At 61.2% G+C, this 14786-nt stretch overlaps 1 protein-coding gene across 1 annotated transcript in view; it reads left to right on the top strand.

Moving 5' to 3' along the window:
* Positions 1-14690, top strand: part of CFAP263 (cilia and flagella associated protein 263) — a 28235-nt gene extending 13545 nt beyond the window's left edge. The window contains exons 3-9 of the mRNA XM_073564384.1: positions 2171-2335; positions 4582-4740; positions 4821-4901; positions 6004-6159; positions 14017-14124; positions 14221-14376; positions 14461-14690. Of these exons, the coding sequence (XP_073420485.1) occupies positions 2171-2335; positions 4582-4740; positions 4821-4901; positions 6004-6159; positions 14017-14124; positions 14221-14376; positions 14461-14550 (915 nt within the window). The 3' untranslated portion in view covers positions 14551-14690. The remainder of the gene's footprint in view (positions 1-2170; positions 2336-4581; positions 4741-4820; positions 4902-6003; positions 6160-14016; positions 14125-14220; positions 14377-14460) is intronic.
* The last annotated feature ends 96 nt before the right edge of the window (positions 14691-14786 follow it).

Genomic DNA, 14786 nt, shown 5'->3' with positions numbered 1-14786 from the left:
CAGCACTGCCCCCTGTATGGTGCTGTAGTACCCCCATGTGAGAGGCAGTGCTGCCCCCCTGTATGGTGCTGTAGTACCCCCGTGTGAGAGGCAGCGCTGCCCCCCTGTATGGTGCTGTAGTACCCCCATGTGAGAGGCAGCGCTGCCCCCTGTATGGTGCTGTAGTACCCCCATGTGAGAGGCAGTGCTGCCCCCTGTATGGTGCTTTAGTACCCCCATGTGAGAGGCAGTGCTGCCCCTTGTATGGTGCTGTAGTACCCCCGTGTGAGAGGCAGCGCTGCCCTCTGTATGGTGCTGTAGTACCCCCATGTGAGAGGCAGCGCTGCCCCTTGTATGGTGCTGTAGTACCCCCGTGTGAGAGGCAGCGCTGCCCCCTGTATGGTGCTGTAGTACCCCCATGTGAGAGGCAGCGCTGCCCCCTGTATGGTGCTGTAGTACCCCCGTGTGAGAGGCAGCGCTGCCCCCCTGTATGGTGCTGTAGTACCCCCGTGTGAGAGGCAGCGCTGCCCTCTGTATGGTGCTGTAGTACCCCCGTGTGAGAGGCAGCGCTGCCCCCTGTATGGTGCTGTAGTACCCCCATGTGAGAGGCAGCGCTGCCCCCTGTATGGTGCTGTAGTACCCCCATGTGAGAGGCAGCGCTGCCCCCCTGTATGGTGCTGTAGTACCCCCGTGTGAGAGGCAGCGCTGCCCTCTGTATGGTGCTGTAGTACCCCCATGTGAGAGGCAGCGCTGCCCCCTGTATGGTGCTGTAGTACCCCCATGTGAGAGGCAGCGCTGCCCCCTGTATGGTGCTGTAGTACCCCCATGTGAGAGGCAGCGCTGCCCCCCTGTATGGTGCTGTAGTACCCCCGTGTGAGAGGCAGCGCTGCCCCCTGTATGGTGCTGTAGTACCCCCATGTGAGAGGCAGCGCTGCCCCCTTGTATGGTGCTGTAGTACCCCCGTGTGAGAGGCAGCGCTGCCCTCTGTATGGTGCTGTAGTACCCCCATGTGAGAGGCAGCGCTGCCCCCTTGTATGGTGCTGTAGTACCCCCATGTGAGAGGCAGCGCTGCCCCCTGTATGGTGCTGTAGTACCCCCATGTGAGAGGCAGTGCTGCCCCCTGTATGGTGCTGTAGTACCCCCATGTGAGAGGCAGCGCTGCCCCCTGTATGGTGCTGTAGTACCCCCATGTGAGAGGCAGTGCTGCCCCCCTGTATGGTGCTGTAGTACCCCCATGTGAGTGGCAGCGCTGCCCCCTTGTATGGTGCTGTAGTACCCCTGTGTGAGAGGCAGTGCTGCCCCCTGTATGGTGCTGTAGTACCCCCATGTGAGAGGCAGCGCTGCCCCCTTGTATGGTGCTGTAGTACCCCCGTGTGAGAGGCAGCGCTGCCCCCTGTATGGTGCTGTAGTACCCCCATGTGAGAGGCAGTGCTGCCCCCTGTATGGTGCTGTAGTACCCCCGTGTGAGAGGCAGTGCTGCCCCCTGTATGGTGCTGTAGTACCCCTGTGTGAGAGGCAGTGCTGCCCCCTGTATGGTGCTGTAGTACCCCCGTGTGAGAGGCAGCGCTGCCCCCTTGTATGGTGCTGTAGTACCCCCATGTGAGAGGCAGTGCTGCCCCCCTGTATGGTGCTGTAGTACCCCCGTGTGAGAGGCAGTGCTGCCCCCTGTATGGTGCTGTAGTACCCCCATGTGAGAGGCAGTGCTGCCCCCCTGTATGGTGCTGTAGTACCCCCGTGTGAGAGGCAGTGCTGCCCCCTGTATGGTGCTGTAGTACCCCCATGTGAGAGGCAGCGCTGCCCCCTGTATGGTGCTGTAGTACCCCCATGTGAGAGGCAGTGCTGCCCCCTGTATGGTGCTGTAGTACCCCCATGTGAGAGGCAGTGCTGCCCCCTGTATGGTGCTGTAGTACCCCCATGTGAGAGGCAGCGCTGCCCCCTTGTATGGTGCTGTAGTACCCCCATGTGAGAGGCAGTGCTGCCCCCTGTATGGTGCTGTAGTACCCCCGTGTGAGAGGCAGCGCTGCCCCCCTGTATGGTGCTGTAGTACCCCCATGTGAGAGGCAGCGCTGCCCCCTTGTATGATGCTGTAGTACCCCCATGTGAGAGGCAGCGCTGCCCCCCTGTATGGTGCTGTAGTACCCCCGTGTGAGTGTAGTACACCCTATGTGTCAGTCGTGTCTCTCTTCTGTAGATGCGCAGTCGGCGGCGCTCTAAGTCGCGCAGCACCATCTCTGACCGCCTGCTGAGCCTGACTGTGGAGCAGAAGTGTGACCTGGTGCAGCGGGAGCTGGAGGAGTCCCGGGAAGAGGCGCAGAGAGAGGCTGACAACACCCAGCGCGTTTGTCAGAGCTACAAGGTAAGGGAGGGACGTCCTTAATAAGAAGGTTATTCCTATAGCACTGGCACGTTTTAGTGGGGACTTGTACAGACAATGAAAGATATTACAGAATGTCATAGAAAAAAATGCTGAAAGTCCATTAAACCGCTCCATTGAGGGCGCGTTCACCCCGCCTGCACATAGAACTGCTGTAGGAGCTTACAGTACAGCAGCCTCTGTCACTCATAGGACCCCAGATTTAACACACGAGTAGAGAGTAAGGGCTGCAATGTCCCAGCGATCCCACCAGCGATCCGACGTGGATGGGATCGCTGGCACTAAGTGAGCTGATGGCTGGGGAGCTGTCACATAGACTCACCAGCGATCAGGACCAGCGAGCACGCCGGTATCCAGGGTAAACAGCAGGTACCTAAGCTCCGCGCGGCTCTTATCTACCCGCCGTTTACCCTGGATACCCGCTCCCAGCGTCTGCTGTATGGCGCTGGGAGCTCGCTGATCGTTGGTCTCTCGCTGTCACACGCGGCGGTGTGTGCTGCCCAGCGGGAGACCAATGCTAGATTTATGGCCTATACCATTAGGCAACAATTAACGATCAGCCAACTGATCGGTGCCATGTGTCACACACAACACTGTCATTTCAACATTGCTGCAACGTCACCAAACTAGTGACATTGCAACAATATCGTTCACAATACGTTGTAACGGGGCATGTAGCTATGTATGGCTAGGGGCTGTGGAAACCAATTAACATAACCGGAGTACAGGTAATTATACAGGAAAGATCTTTAATGAGGTCCAGATAAGGAAATGGACATGTTTTTACTCATAGAGAGATGAAGTCTCCTTTATCCCCAGGAAGTACATCCTGAGGTGAAGGGAAACTTTTGTTTCCATCAGAGGAAATGTTACACCTGTGACGAGCCACTGGGGCACCTGTGGAAAGTTATGAATATTGGAGTTTGTATAGATCTGATACTGATTTGATGTCCATATATCCATATTTTTTCATAACTGGGACACCTGCCTATAAGCCCCAAATTAATAGTGGTCAGAACGCTGCTATGTCATGTTTACTATGTATGGAAAGGTAAAATCCTAATAATACAAATGGCGGTGATCTCGAACTTCTGCTATCGTCAGGAGTGAAGATATTGTTAATGTTGGGAATTTCATACAATCTTGAAGGGCTGAGAACATCCCACAACCTGGCCCACGTGAGGTCATCACGGGGTGTGTGTGAGTGTAACTTAGGTGCTGATAAAAGGTCAAGCGATTTATGATCTGTGTTCAATGCCATGGAAGTTACACACTGGTATAGGCTTGATCCCGTTAACACAACGTTTTCAATGGGATTGCTTCCATGTGCCAGCTGAGCCATCTCTGTGACCAGTGTAGTAAGTTTCTATGATAATCCGTTTTACTTTATGTAATTGTATATGCCGTATTGTTTTGTCCCCTTTGTAAAATCTTTTGTATCTAATATATATTTGCCTTAAATTGTCCATCATCCACTTCCGTCTGGATGTCCTCGAATCCCATAATTCACCGCGCCGACCGCCATATTGGAATACTCAAGTGATGGGTATTCCAATATGGCACCCAGTGGTGGTACCAGGCCCTTCCGCAGTACCACCAGCGGGACACCCACACGGCTTGCGGCACGTGCTGGAGATAGGGTGCGGGCGCCCTCTGCAATCAAGCGGCGGACGCCGTGTTTTTCCCGGACAGACAGCGCCACTATCCACCAGCAACAGCAGGACATGCTTTGACAACCTTGTTGGGTCTCTCGCGTTACCCTGATCACAGGCAACTTTGGGCGGACTCAAGTGTTTTGACATTACATACTGGGCACTCTACATCTTCTGAATAGTGAATGTCATGGGACCCTACCAAAGAACAGAATTATCTGCATACAGTGAGGTATCTGGCGTTCAGCAGGACCCTATAGTCCTTTCCTTCTCAGAGTGACACCTTACATTATGTTCTCTATGTATATTTATACCGACAATACAGGAGCAGTCTGGGTCCTGATGAAGGTCAGTTGTCCTGGCCGAAACGTTTACCTACCTACCTGTGACTGCAAATAAAATTCTTCACTTTATTGAAAAGATGAGTGCCAAAATTTACTTTACGATTACTCTGGTGTGAGAACCTATTTTGTGCACCGACACAGTTGTGCCACGATAGACTTAATAATGTTCGGAAGAAGGACCCTCTCTGCTCTCATCCGATGCAGTGACCGCTTCGTCTCTCCGTTTCTCCAGGCCACCAAGGAAGAGGCCGAGATCCGCAGCTCAGAGATTAAGAAGGCAAAGTACGAGTTTGAGCGAGACATCGTCAGAGTCGCTGCGAGTAACAAGAAGGGTGAAAGGGGCAGCCCCGAAAAGATCCTGCGCTACATGGAGGAGAAGATGCTGGCGAGAGTCAGTGCACACATTGTCGGGGGGCTGCGGGTATGGCGCAGGTCTCTCACCGGTGATAACGGGGTCCTCTCTCCTGGCAGGACAGTCTGGTGGATAAGCTCCGCTTAAAGAACGCAGCATTAAGAATCCAGAAGAAGAAGTTACAGATGCAGCTGAAGCAGGTGAAGCACCTCACATCCAATCTTCCCCCGTGTCCCTGTAGCCGGGTGTCTCGGTATTGATGGTATTACAGTAGTGCCCTCCTCCTATCACTCCCATCATTGTGAAGTCCGCTGCCTCGTCTACCCAGACAGATAGGTGGTACTCCTGTCATGGTGCCCTGCGGTATCCTCTAAGGCTACTTTCACACATCAGGTTTTCGGCGTCAGGCGCGATCCGGCGTCGTGCCGGAATGCTGGATCCGGCAAATGTTTTGTAAAACCTGATGTGCCGGATCCGGTTTTCTGCCGGATCCGTCTTGTTCTTGACAGACAAAACCGGATCCGTCTCATCCGGTTCATCCGTTTTTCTATCCGTTTTTCTATCCGTTTTTCGACGGATTACGCCGGATCTGGTTTTTAAAATTGACCCTTGTGGCCTTCCGAACGGGATTGGCTACTGGAAAACTAGATATAGCATGTTCCTACAGCCCTTCTTTGACAGGTTGTAGTGGGCAGAGCTACTGAGCATGCTCAGACCAAAAAAACCGGATCCGGCCACCGGATCCGGCTTTCGCCGGATCAGGCGCATTGCGGCGCTCATAAGCTTTCATTGTGTGAAAAAGCCGGACGCGCCGGATCCGGCGTGTCCGGCTTTTTCGCCGGAGACAAAAAACGTTACAGTAGCCGTTTTTTCCAGACGCTGGATCGCGACACATTGCCGGATCCGGCGAAAACCGGACGAAACGCATGGCCATCCGGCGCGATCCGGCGCAAATGCAAGTCAATGGGGGGGAAACCGGATCCGGCATTGCATTTCGCCGGATCCGGTTTCTGTCAAAAGCGCCGGATCGCGCCTGACGGCGAAAACCTGATGTGTGAAAGAGGCCTTAATGGATACAGATGCTGTATAACGGGTGGCATCCCCCCCGCGGCATCGGGGCCGTGCGCCCATCCCCCCCGCGGCATCGGGGCCGTGCGCCCATCCCCCCCCCGCGGCGGCGTCTCTCGGGATTCAGTCTCTATAATTCCCTCCTCACAGGACAAGTAGTGGAGGGCGTCGCGGTGACATGAAGGCGGTGGCCTGAGTGCAGCCTCCGTAACTTTTGCTGTATGTGATTTCTAGAAGGAAGAGATGGGTGAAGTGCTGAACGTGGTGGATTTCCAGCAGCTGAAAATCGAAAATGCACAATTTTTGGAAAGAATCGATGAAAGGAACCAGGATCTTCTGCAGCTAAAAATGACAACTGGGAATACCATGCAAGTGCTGAACTCCTACAAGGTGACGGTCAGGAGCGAGATGGGGGTCTGTGTGTGGGCGGGGTGAGACTGTGCTGTGGATGGGGGTCTGTGTGTGGGCGGGGTGAGACTGTGCTGTGGATGGGGGTCTGTGTGTGGGCGGGGTGAGACTGTGCTGTGGATGGGGGTCTGTGTGTGGGCGGGGTGAGACTGTGCTGTGGATGGGGGTCTGTGTGTGGGCGGGGTTAGACTGTGCTGTGGATGGGGGTCTGCGTGTGGGCGGGGTGAGACTGTGCTGTGGATGGGGGTCTGCGTGTGGGCGGGGTGAGACTGCTGTGGGTGGGGGTCTGCGTGTGGGCGGGGTTAGACTGTGCTGTGGATGGGGGTCTGCGTGTGGGCGGGGTGAGACTGTGCTGTGGATGGGGGTCTGCGTGTGGGCGGGGTTAGACTGTGCTGTGGATGGGGGTCTGCGTGTGGGCGGGGTGAGACTGTGCTGTGGATGGGGGTCTGGGCGGGGTGAGACTGTGCTGTGGATGGGGGTCTGGGCGGGGTGAGACTGTGCTGTGGGTGGGGGTCTGGGCAGGGTGAGACTGTGCTGTGGGTGGGGGTCTGTGTGTGGGCGGGGTGAGACTGTGCTGTGGATGGGGGTCTGGGCGGGGTGAGACTGTGCTGTGGGTGGGGGTCTGGGCAGGGTGAGACTGCTGTGGGTGGGGGTCTGCGTGTGGGCGGGGTGAGACTGTGCTGTGGATGGGGGTCTGCGTGTGGGCGGGGTTAGACTGTGCTGTGGATGGGGGTCTGCGTGTGGGCGGGGTGAGACTGTGCTGTGGATGGGGGTCTGCGTGTGGGCGGGGTGAGACTGCTGTGGGTGGGGGTCTGCGTGTGGGCGGGGTTAGACTGTGCTGTGGATGGGGGTCTGCGTGTGGGCGGGGTGAGACTGTGCTGTGGATGGGGGTCTGCGTGTGGGCGGGGTTAGACTGTGCTGTGGATGGGGGTCTGCGTGTGGGCGGGGTGAGACTGTGCTGTGGATGGGGGTCTGGGCGGGGTGAGACTGTGCTGTGGATGGGGGTCTGGGCGGGGTGAGACTGTGCTGTGGGTGGGGGTCTGGGCAGGGTGAGACTGTGCTGTGGGTGGGGGTCTGTGTGTGGGCGGGGTGAGACTGTGCTGTGGATGGGGGTCTGGGCGGGGTGAGACTGTGCTGTGGGTGGGGGTCTGGGCAGGGTGAGACTGCTGTGGGTGGGGGTCTGCGTGTGGGCGGGGTGAGACTGTGCTGTGGATGGGGGTCTGTGTGTGGGCGGGGTTAGACTGTGCTGTGGATGGGGGTCTGCGTGTGGGCGGGGTGAGACTGTGCTGTGGATGGGGGTCTGCGTGTGGGCGGGGTGAGACTGCTGTGGGTGGGGGTCTGCGTGTGGGCGGGGTTAGACTGTGCTGTGGATGGGGGTCTGCGTGTGGGCGGGGTGAGACTGTGCTGTGGATGGGGGTCTGCGTGTGGGCGGGGTTAGACTGTGCTGTGGATGGGGGTCTGCGTGTGGGCGGGGTGAGACTGTGCTGTGGATGGGGGTCTGGGCGGGGTGAGACTGTGCTGTGGATGGGGGTCTGGGCGGGGTGAGACTGTGCTGTGGGTGGGGGTCTGGGCAGGGTGAGACTGTGCTGTGGGTGGGGGTCTGTGTGTGGGCGGGGTGAGACTGTGCTGTGGATGGGGGTCTGGGCGGGGTGAGACTGTGCTGTGGGTGGGGGTCTGGGCAGGGTGAGACTGCTGTGGGTGGGGGTCTGCGTGTGGGCGGGGTGAGACTGTGCTGTGGATGGGGGTCTGTGTGTGGGCGGGGTGAGACTGTGCTGTGGATGGGGGTCTGCGTGTGGGCGGGGTGAGACTGCTGTGGGTGGGGGTCTGCGTGTGGGCGGGGTTAGACTGTGCTGTGGATGGGGGTCTGCGTGTGGGCGGGGTGAGACTGTGCTGTGGATGGGGGTCTGCGTGTGGGCGGGGTGAGATTGTGCTGTGGATGGGGGTCTGGGCAGGGTGAGACTGTGCTGTGGGTGGGGGTCTGTGTGTGGGCGGGGTGAGACTGTGCTGTGGATGGGGGTCTGGGCGGGGTGAGACTGTGCTGTGGGTGGGGGTCTGGGCAGGGTGAGACTGTGCTGTGGGTGGGGGTCTGTGTGTGGGCGGGGTGAGACTGTGCTGTGGGTGGGGGTCTGGGCGGGGTGAGACTGTGCTGTGGGTGGGGGTCTGGGCAGGGTGAGACTGTGCTGTGGATGGGGGTCTGGGCAGGGTGAGACTGCTGTGGGTGGGCGTCTGCGTGTGGGCGGGGTGAGACTGTGCTGTGGATGGGGGTCTGCGTGTGGGCGGGGTGAGACTGTGCTGTGGATGGGGGTCTGCGTGTGGGCGGGGTGAGACTGTGCTGTGGATGGGGGTCTGCGTGTGGGCGGGGTGAGACTGTGCTGTGGATGGGGGTCTGCGTGGGGCGGGGTGAGACTGTGCTGTGGATGGGGGTCTGCGTGTGGGCGGGGTGAGACTGTGCTGTGGATGGGGGTCTGCGTGTGGGCGGGGTGAGACTGTGCTGTGGATGGGGGTCTGCGTGTGGGCGGGGTGAGACTGTGCTGTGGATGGGGGTCTGCGTGTGGGCGGGGTGAGACTGTGCTGTGGATGGGGGTCTGGGCGGGGTGAGACTGTGCTGTGGATGGGGGTCTGGGCGGGGTGAGACTGTGCTGTGGATGGGGGTCTGGGCGGGGTGAGACTGTGCTGTGGATGGGGGTCTGGGCGGGGTGAGACTGTGCTGTGGATGGGGGTCTGGGCGGGGTGAGACTGTGCTGTGGATGGGGGTCTGGGTGGGGTGAGACTGTGCTGTGGATGGGGGTCTGGGCGGGGTGAGACTGTGCTGTGGATGGGGGTCTGGGCGGGGTGAGACTGTGCTGTGGATGGGGGTCTGGGCGGGGTGAGACTGTGCTGTGGATGGGGGTCTGGGCGGGGTGAGACTGTGCTGTGGATGGGGGTCTGGGCGGGGTGAGACTGTGCTGTGGATGGGGGTCTGGGCGGGGTGAGACTGTGCTGTGGGTGGGGGTCTGGGCGGGGTGAGACTGTGCTGTGGGTGGGGGTCTGGGCGGGGTGAGACTGTGCTGTGGGTGGGGGTCTGCGTGTGGGCGGGGTGAGACTGTGCTGTGGGTGGGGGTCTGGGCGGGGTGAGACTGTGCTGTGGATGGGGGTCTGGGCGGGGTGAGACTGTGCTGTGGATGGGGGTCTGGGCGGGGTGAGACTGTGCTGTGGATGGGGGTCTGGGCGGGGTGAGACTGTGCTGTGGATGGGGGTCTGGGCGGGGTGAGACTGTGCTGTGGATGGGGGTCTGGGCGGGGTGAGACTGTGCTGTGGATGGGGGTCTGGGCGGGGTGAGACTGTGCTGTGGATGGGGGTCTGGGCGGGGTGAGACTGTGCTGTGGATGGGGGTCTGGGCGGGGTGAGACTGTGCTGTGGATGGGGGTCTGGGCGGGGTGAGACTGTGCTGTGGGTGGGGGTCTGCGTCTGGGCAGGGTGAGACTGCTGTGGATGGGGGTCTGGGCGGGGTGAGACTGTGCTGTGGATGGGGGTGTGGGCGGGGTGAGACTGTGCTGTGGGTGGGGGTCTGCGTCTGGGCAGGGTGAGACTGTGCTGTGGATGGGGGTCTGGGCGGGGTGAGACTGCTGTGGATGGGGGTCTGCGTGTGGGCGGGGTGAGACTGTGCTGTGGATGGGGGTCTGCGTGTGGGCAGGGTGAGACTGCTGTGGATGGGGGTCTGCGTCTGGGCAGGGTGAGACTGTGCTGTGGATGGGGGTCTGGGCGGGGTGAGACTGTGCTGTGGATGGGGGTCTGGGCGGGGTGAGACTGTGTGGGCGGGGTGAGACTGTGCTGTGGATGGGGGTCTGCGTGTGGGCGGGGTGAGACTGTGCTGTGGATGGGGGTCTGCGTGTGGGCGGGGTGAGACTGTGCTGTGGATGGGGGTCTGGGCGGGGTGAGACTACTGTGGATGGGGGTCTGGGCAGGGTGAGACTACTGTGGATGGGGGTCTGGGCGGGGTGAGACTGTGCTGTGGATGGGGGTCTGGGCGGGGTGAGACTGTGCTGTGGATGGGGGTCTGGGCGGGGTGAGACTGTGCTGTGGATGGGGGTCTGGGCGGGGTGAGACTGTGCTGTGGATGGGGGTCTGGGCGGGGTGAGACTGTGCTGTGGATGGGGGTCTGGGCGGGGTGAGACTGTGCTGTGGATGGGGGTCTGGGCGGGGTGAGACTGTGCTGTGGGTGGGGGTCTGCGTGTGGGCGGGGTGAGACTGTGCTGTGGATGGGGTCTGCGTGTGGGCGGGGTGAGACTGCTGTGGATGGGGGTCTGCGTGTGGGCGGGGTGAGACTGTGCTGTGGATGGGGGTCTGCGTGTGGGCGGGGTGAGACTGTGCTGTGGGTGGGGGTCTGCGTGTGGGCGGGGTGAGACTGTGCTGTGGGTGGGGGCCTGCGTCTGGGCAGGGTGAGACTGTGCTGTGGATGGGGGTCTGGGCGGGGTGAGACTGTGCTGTGGATGGGGGTCTGCGTGTGGGCGGGGTGAGACTGTGCTGTGGGTGGGGGTCTGCGTCTGGGCAGGGTGAGACTGTGCTGTGGATGGGGGTCTGGGCGGGGTGAGACTGTGCTGTGGATGGGGGTCTGCGTGTGGGCGGGTTGAGACTGTGCTGTGGATGGGGTTCTGCGTGTGGGCAGGGTGAGACTGTGCTGTGCATGGGGGTCTGCGTCTGGGCAGGGTGAGACTGTGCTGTGGATGGGGGTCTGCGCGGGGTGAGACTGTGCTGTGGATGGGGGTCTGCGTCTGGGCAGGGTGAGACTGTGCTGTGGATGGGGGTCTGGGCGGGGTGAGACTGTGCTGCGGGTGGGGGGGTCTGCGTGTGGGTGGGGTAAGACTGTGCTGTGGGTGGGGATCTGCGTGTGGGCGGGGTGAGACTGCTGTGGATGGGGGTCTGCGTGTGGGCGGGGTGAGACTGTGCTGTGGATGGGGGTCTGCGTGTGGGCACGGTGAGACTGCTGCGGATGGGGGTCTGCGTCTGGGCAGGGTGAGACTGTGCTGTGGATGGGGGTCTGGGCGGGGTGAGACTACTGTGGATGGGGGTCTGGGCGGGGTGAGACTACTGTGGATGGGGGTCTGGGCGGGGTGAGACTGCTGTGGATGGGGGTCTGGGCGGGGTGAGACTGTACTGTGGGTGGGGGTCTGTGTGTGGGCAGGGTGAGACTGTGCTGTGGATGGGGGTCTGCGTGTGGGCAGGGGAGACTGTGCTGTGGATGGGGGTCTGCGTGTGGGCGGGGTGAGACTGTGCTGTGGATGGGGGTCTGCGTGTGGGCAGGGTGAGACTGTGCTGTGGATGGGGGTCTGCGTGTGGGCAGGGTGAGACTGTGCTGTGGATGGGGGTCTGCGTCTGGGCAGGGTGAGACTGTGCTGTGGATGGGGGTCTGGGCGGGGTGAGACTACTGTGGATGGGGGTCTGGGTGGGGTGAGACTACTGTGGATGGGGGTCTGGGTGGGGTGAGACTACTGTGGATGGGGGTCTGGGCGGGGTGAGACTGTGCTGTGGATGGGGGTCTGGGCGGGGTGAGACTGTGCTGTGGATGGGGGTCTGGGCGGGGTGAGACTGTGCTGTGGGTGGGGGTCTGCGTGTGGGCGGGGTGAGACTGTGCTGTGGATGGGGGTCTGCGTGTGGGCGGGGTGAGACTGTGCTGTGGATGGGGGTCTGCGTGTGGGCGGGGTGAGACTGCTGTGGATGGGGGTCTGCGTGTGGGCGGGGTGAGACTGTGCTGTGGGTGGGGGTCTGCGTGTGGGCGGGGTGAGACTGTGCTGTGGGTGGGGGTCTGCGTGTGGGCGGGGTGAGACTGTGCTGTGGGTGGGGGTCTGCGTGTGGGCGGGGTGAGACTGTGCTGTGGGTGGGGGTCTGCTTGTGGGCAGAGTGAGACTGTGCTGTGGATGGGGGTCTGCGTGTGGGCAGGGTGAGACTGTGCTTTGGATGGGGGTCTGCGTGTGGGCGGGGTGAGACTGATGTGGATGGGGGTCTGGGCGGGGTGAGACTGATGTGGATGGGGGTCTGGGCGGGGTGAGACTGTGCTGTGGATGGGGGTCTGCGTGTGGGCGGGGTGAGACTGTGCTGTGGATGGGGGGTCTGCGTGTGGGCGGGGTAAGACTGCTGTGGGTGGGAATCTGCGTGTGGGCGGGGTGAGACTGTGCTGTGGGTGGGGATCTGCGTGTGGGCGGGGTGAGACTGTGCTGTGGATGGGGGTCTGCGTGTGGGCGGGGTGAGACTGTGCTGTGGATGGGGGTCTGCGTGTGGGCGGGGTGAGACTGTGCTGTGGATGGGGGTCTGCGTGTGGGCGGGGTGAGACTGTGCTGTGGATGGGGGTCTGCGTGTGGGCGGGGTGAGACTGCTGTGGATGGGGGTCTGCGTGTGGGCGGGGTTAGACTGTGCTGTGGATGGGGGGTCTGCGTGTGGGCGGGGTGAGACTGTGCTGTGGATGGGGGTCTGCGTGTGGGCGGGGTTAGACTGTGCTGTGGATGGGGGTCTGGGCGGGGTGAGACTGTGCTGTGGATGGGGGTCTGGGCGGGGTGAGACTGCTGTGGATGGGGTCTGCGTGTGGGCAGAGTGAGACTGCTGTGGGTGGGGGGGTCTGCGTCTTGGCAGGGTGAGACTGTGCTGTGGGTGGGGGGGTCTGCGTCTTGGCAGGGTGAGACTGTGCTGTGGGTGGGGTGGTCTGCGTCTGGGCAGGGTGAGACCGTGCTGTGGGTAGGGGTCTGCGTGTGGGCGGGGTGAGACCGTGCTGTGGATGGGGGTCTGCGTGTGGGCGGGGTGAGACTGTGCTGTGGGTGGGGGTCTGCGTGTGGGCAGGGTGAGACTGTGCTGTGGATGGGGTCTGCGTGTGGGCGGGGTGAGACTGTGCTGTTGATGGGGGTCTGCGTGTGGGCGGGGTGAGAGTGTGCTGTGGATGGGGGTCTGCGTGTGGGCAGGGTGAGAGTGTGCTGTGGATGGGGGTCTGCGTGTGGGCGGGGTGAGAGTGTGCTGTGGATGGGGGTCTGCGTGTGGGCGGGGTGAGAGTGTGCGGTGGATGGGGGTCTGCGTGTGGGCGGGGTGAGAGTGTGCTGTGGATGGGGGTCTGCGTGTGGGCGGGGTGAGAGTGTGCTGTGGATGGGGGTCTGCGTGTGGGCGGGGTGAGAGTGTGCTGTGGATGGGGGTCTGCGTGTGGGCGGGGTGAGAGTGTGCTGTGGATGGGGGTCTGCGTGTGGGCGGGGTGAGAGTGTGCTGTGGATGGGGGTCTACGTGTGGGCGGGGTGAGAGTGTGCTGTGGATGGGGGTCTGCGTGTGGGCGGGGTGAGACTGTGCTGTGGATGGGGGTCTGGGCGGGGTGAAACTGCTGTGGATGGGGGTCTGGGCGGGGGTGAGACTGTGCTGTGGGTGGGGGGGTCTGCGTCTTGGCAGGGTGAGACTGTGCTGTGGGTGGGGGGGTCTGCGTCTTGGCAGGGTGAGACTGTGCTGTGGGTGGGGGGGTCTGCGTCTGGGCAGGGTGATACTGGGCTGTGGATGGGGGTCTGCGTCTGGGCAGGGTTAGACAGCGCCGTGGGTGGGGGGGTCTGAGCAGGGTGAGCCCGTGCCGTGGTTGGCGGTCTGGGCAGGGTGAGACTGCGACCCGTGGGTGGCGGTTTGGGCAGGGTGAGACTGCGACCTGTGGGTGTGGGTCTGGGCAGGGTGAGCCCGCGCTGTGGGTGGGTGGACGTCTGGGCAGGGTGAGCCCGCGCTGTGGGTGGGGGTCTGGGCAGGGTGAGTCTGCTCTGTGGGTGTGGATCTGGGCAGGCTGAGGCCGCGCTGTGGGTGTGCGCATGCGGAGGCTAGGACCGCGCTCTGGATGGTGTCCTGTTCTTACAGAAGAGGCTTCAGCACACCTCGCTGGAGTCTGGTCGTCTTACCAAGGAGATTTCGTCCCGTACTGAGATCCTGAAGAGAATTGAGTTGGAGACGAGTCAGGTGGAGCAGGTGAGCGGGATCCTGTGGCGACCGATGTCACAGGTGGGCTGGTGGTGGCCTGTTTCGAGCTGTGACCCCTTTTATCTCTCTGGTTACTTTTGTCAGGAACGAGCAAAGGCTGAAATGCTGAACAAGAAGCTGAGGAAGCAGCTGAGCGACTATCGCGTCCCAGACGTCCTGCAGTACGTGCAGGAGAAGATGGCGGAGGAGGAGCTGGAGAAGACCGTGAGAGCGTGGGAGAGAAAGGTGGAGATCGCTGAGGTAATGGGCTCACAAGGGACATTATGACCCCAAGCCTTACCGATGGGATGTGTCTCACTCCTGACCTGTGCCCTGACTACACAGCTTTCTCTGAGGACTCAGCGCAGAAGTTGGGAACAAGTCAAAGCTGCCAGACTGATGCCACAGTACGGACAGCTATCGGGAGAGCCGTGAGGCAGACACGGTCCAGCAGGGGGTGACCAGAGGACGGCAGCGCCTCCAGGACGTGTGGACGCTTACTAATTCAGTTGATTTCACTTTTTACAGAAAGATCTGTAACCGGAGTGCAGAGCAATAAAACCGCGCTCTCTACATGGCTGATTAATGGTGATACCGTCGTCTGCGGCACGAAGCGTCTGATTATTGGTGATACCGTCGTCTGCGGCACGAAGCAACTGTGATTGTTGGTG

This window comes from Dendrobates tinctorius, unplaced genomic scaffold, assembly GCF_039654945.1.
Source record: "Dendrobates tinctorius isolate UK_male_01 unplaced genomic scaffold, ASM3965494v1 ptg000450l, whole genome shotgun sequence".
NCBI classification, from domain to species: domain Eukaryota; kingdom Metazoa; phylum Chordata; class Amphibia; order Anura; family Dendrobatidae; genus Dendrobates; species Dendrobates tinctorius.
This window is presented reverse-complemented; position numbering and strand designations above follow the sequence as displayed.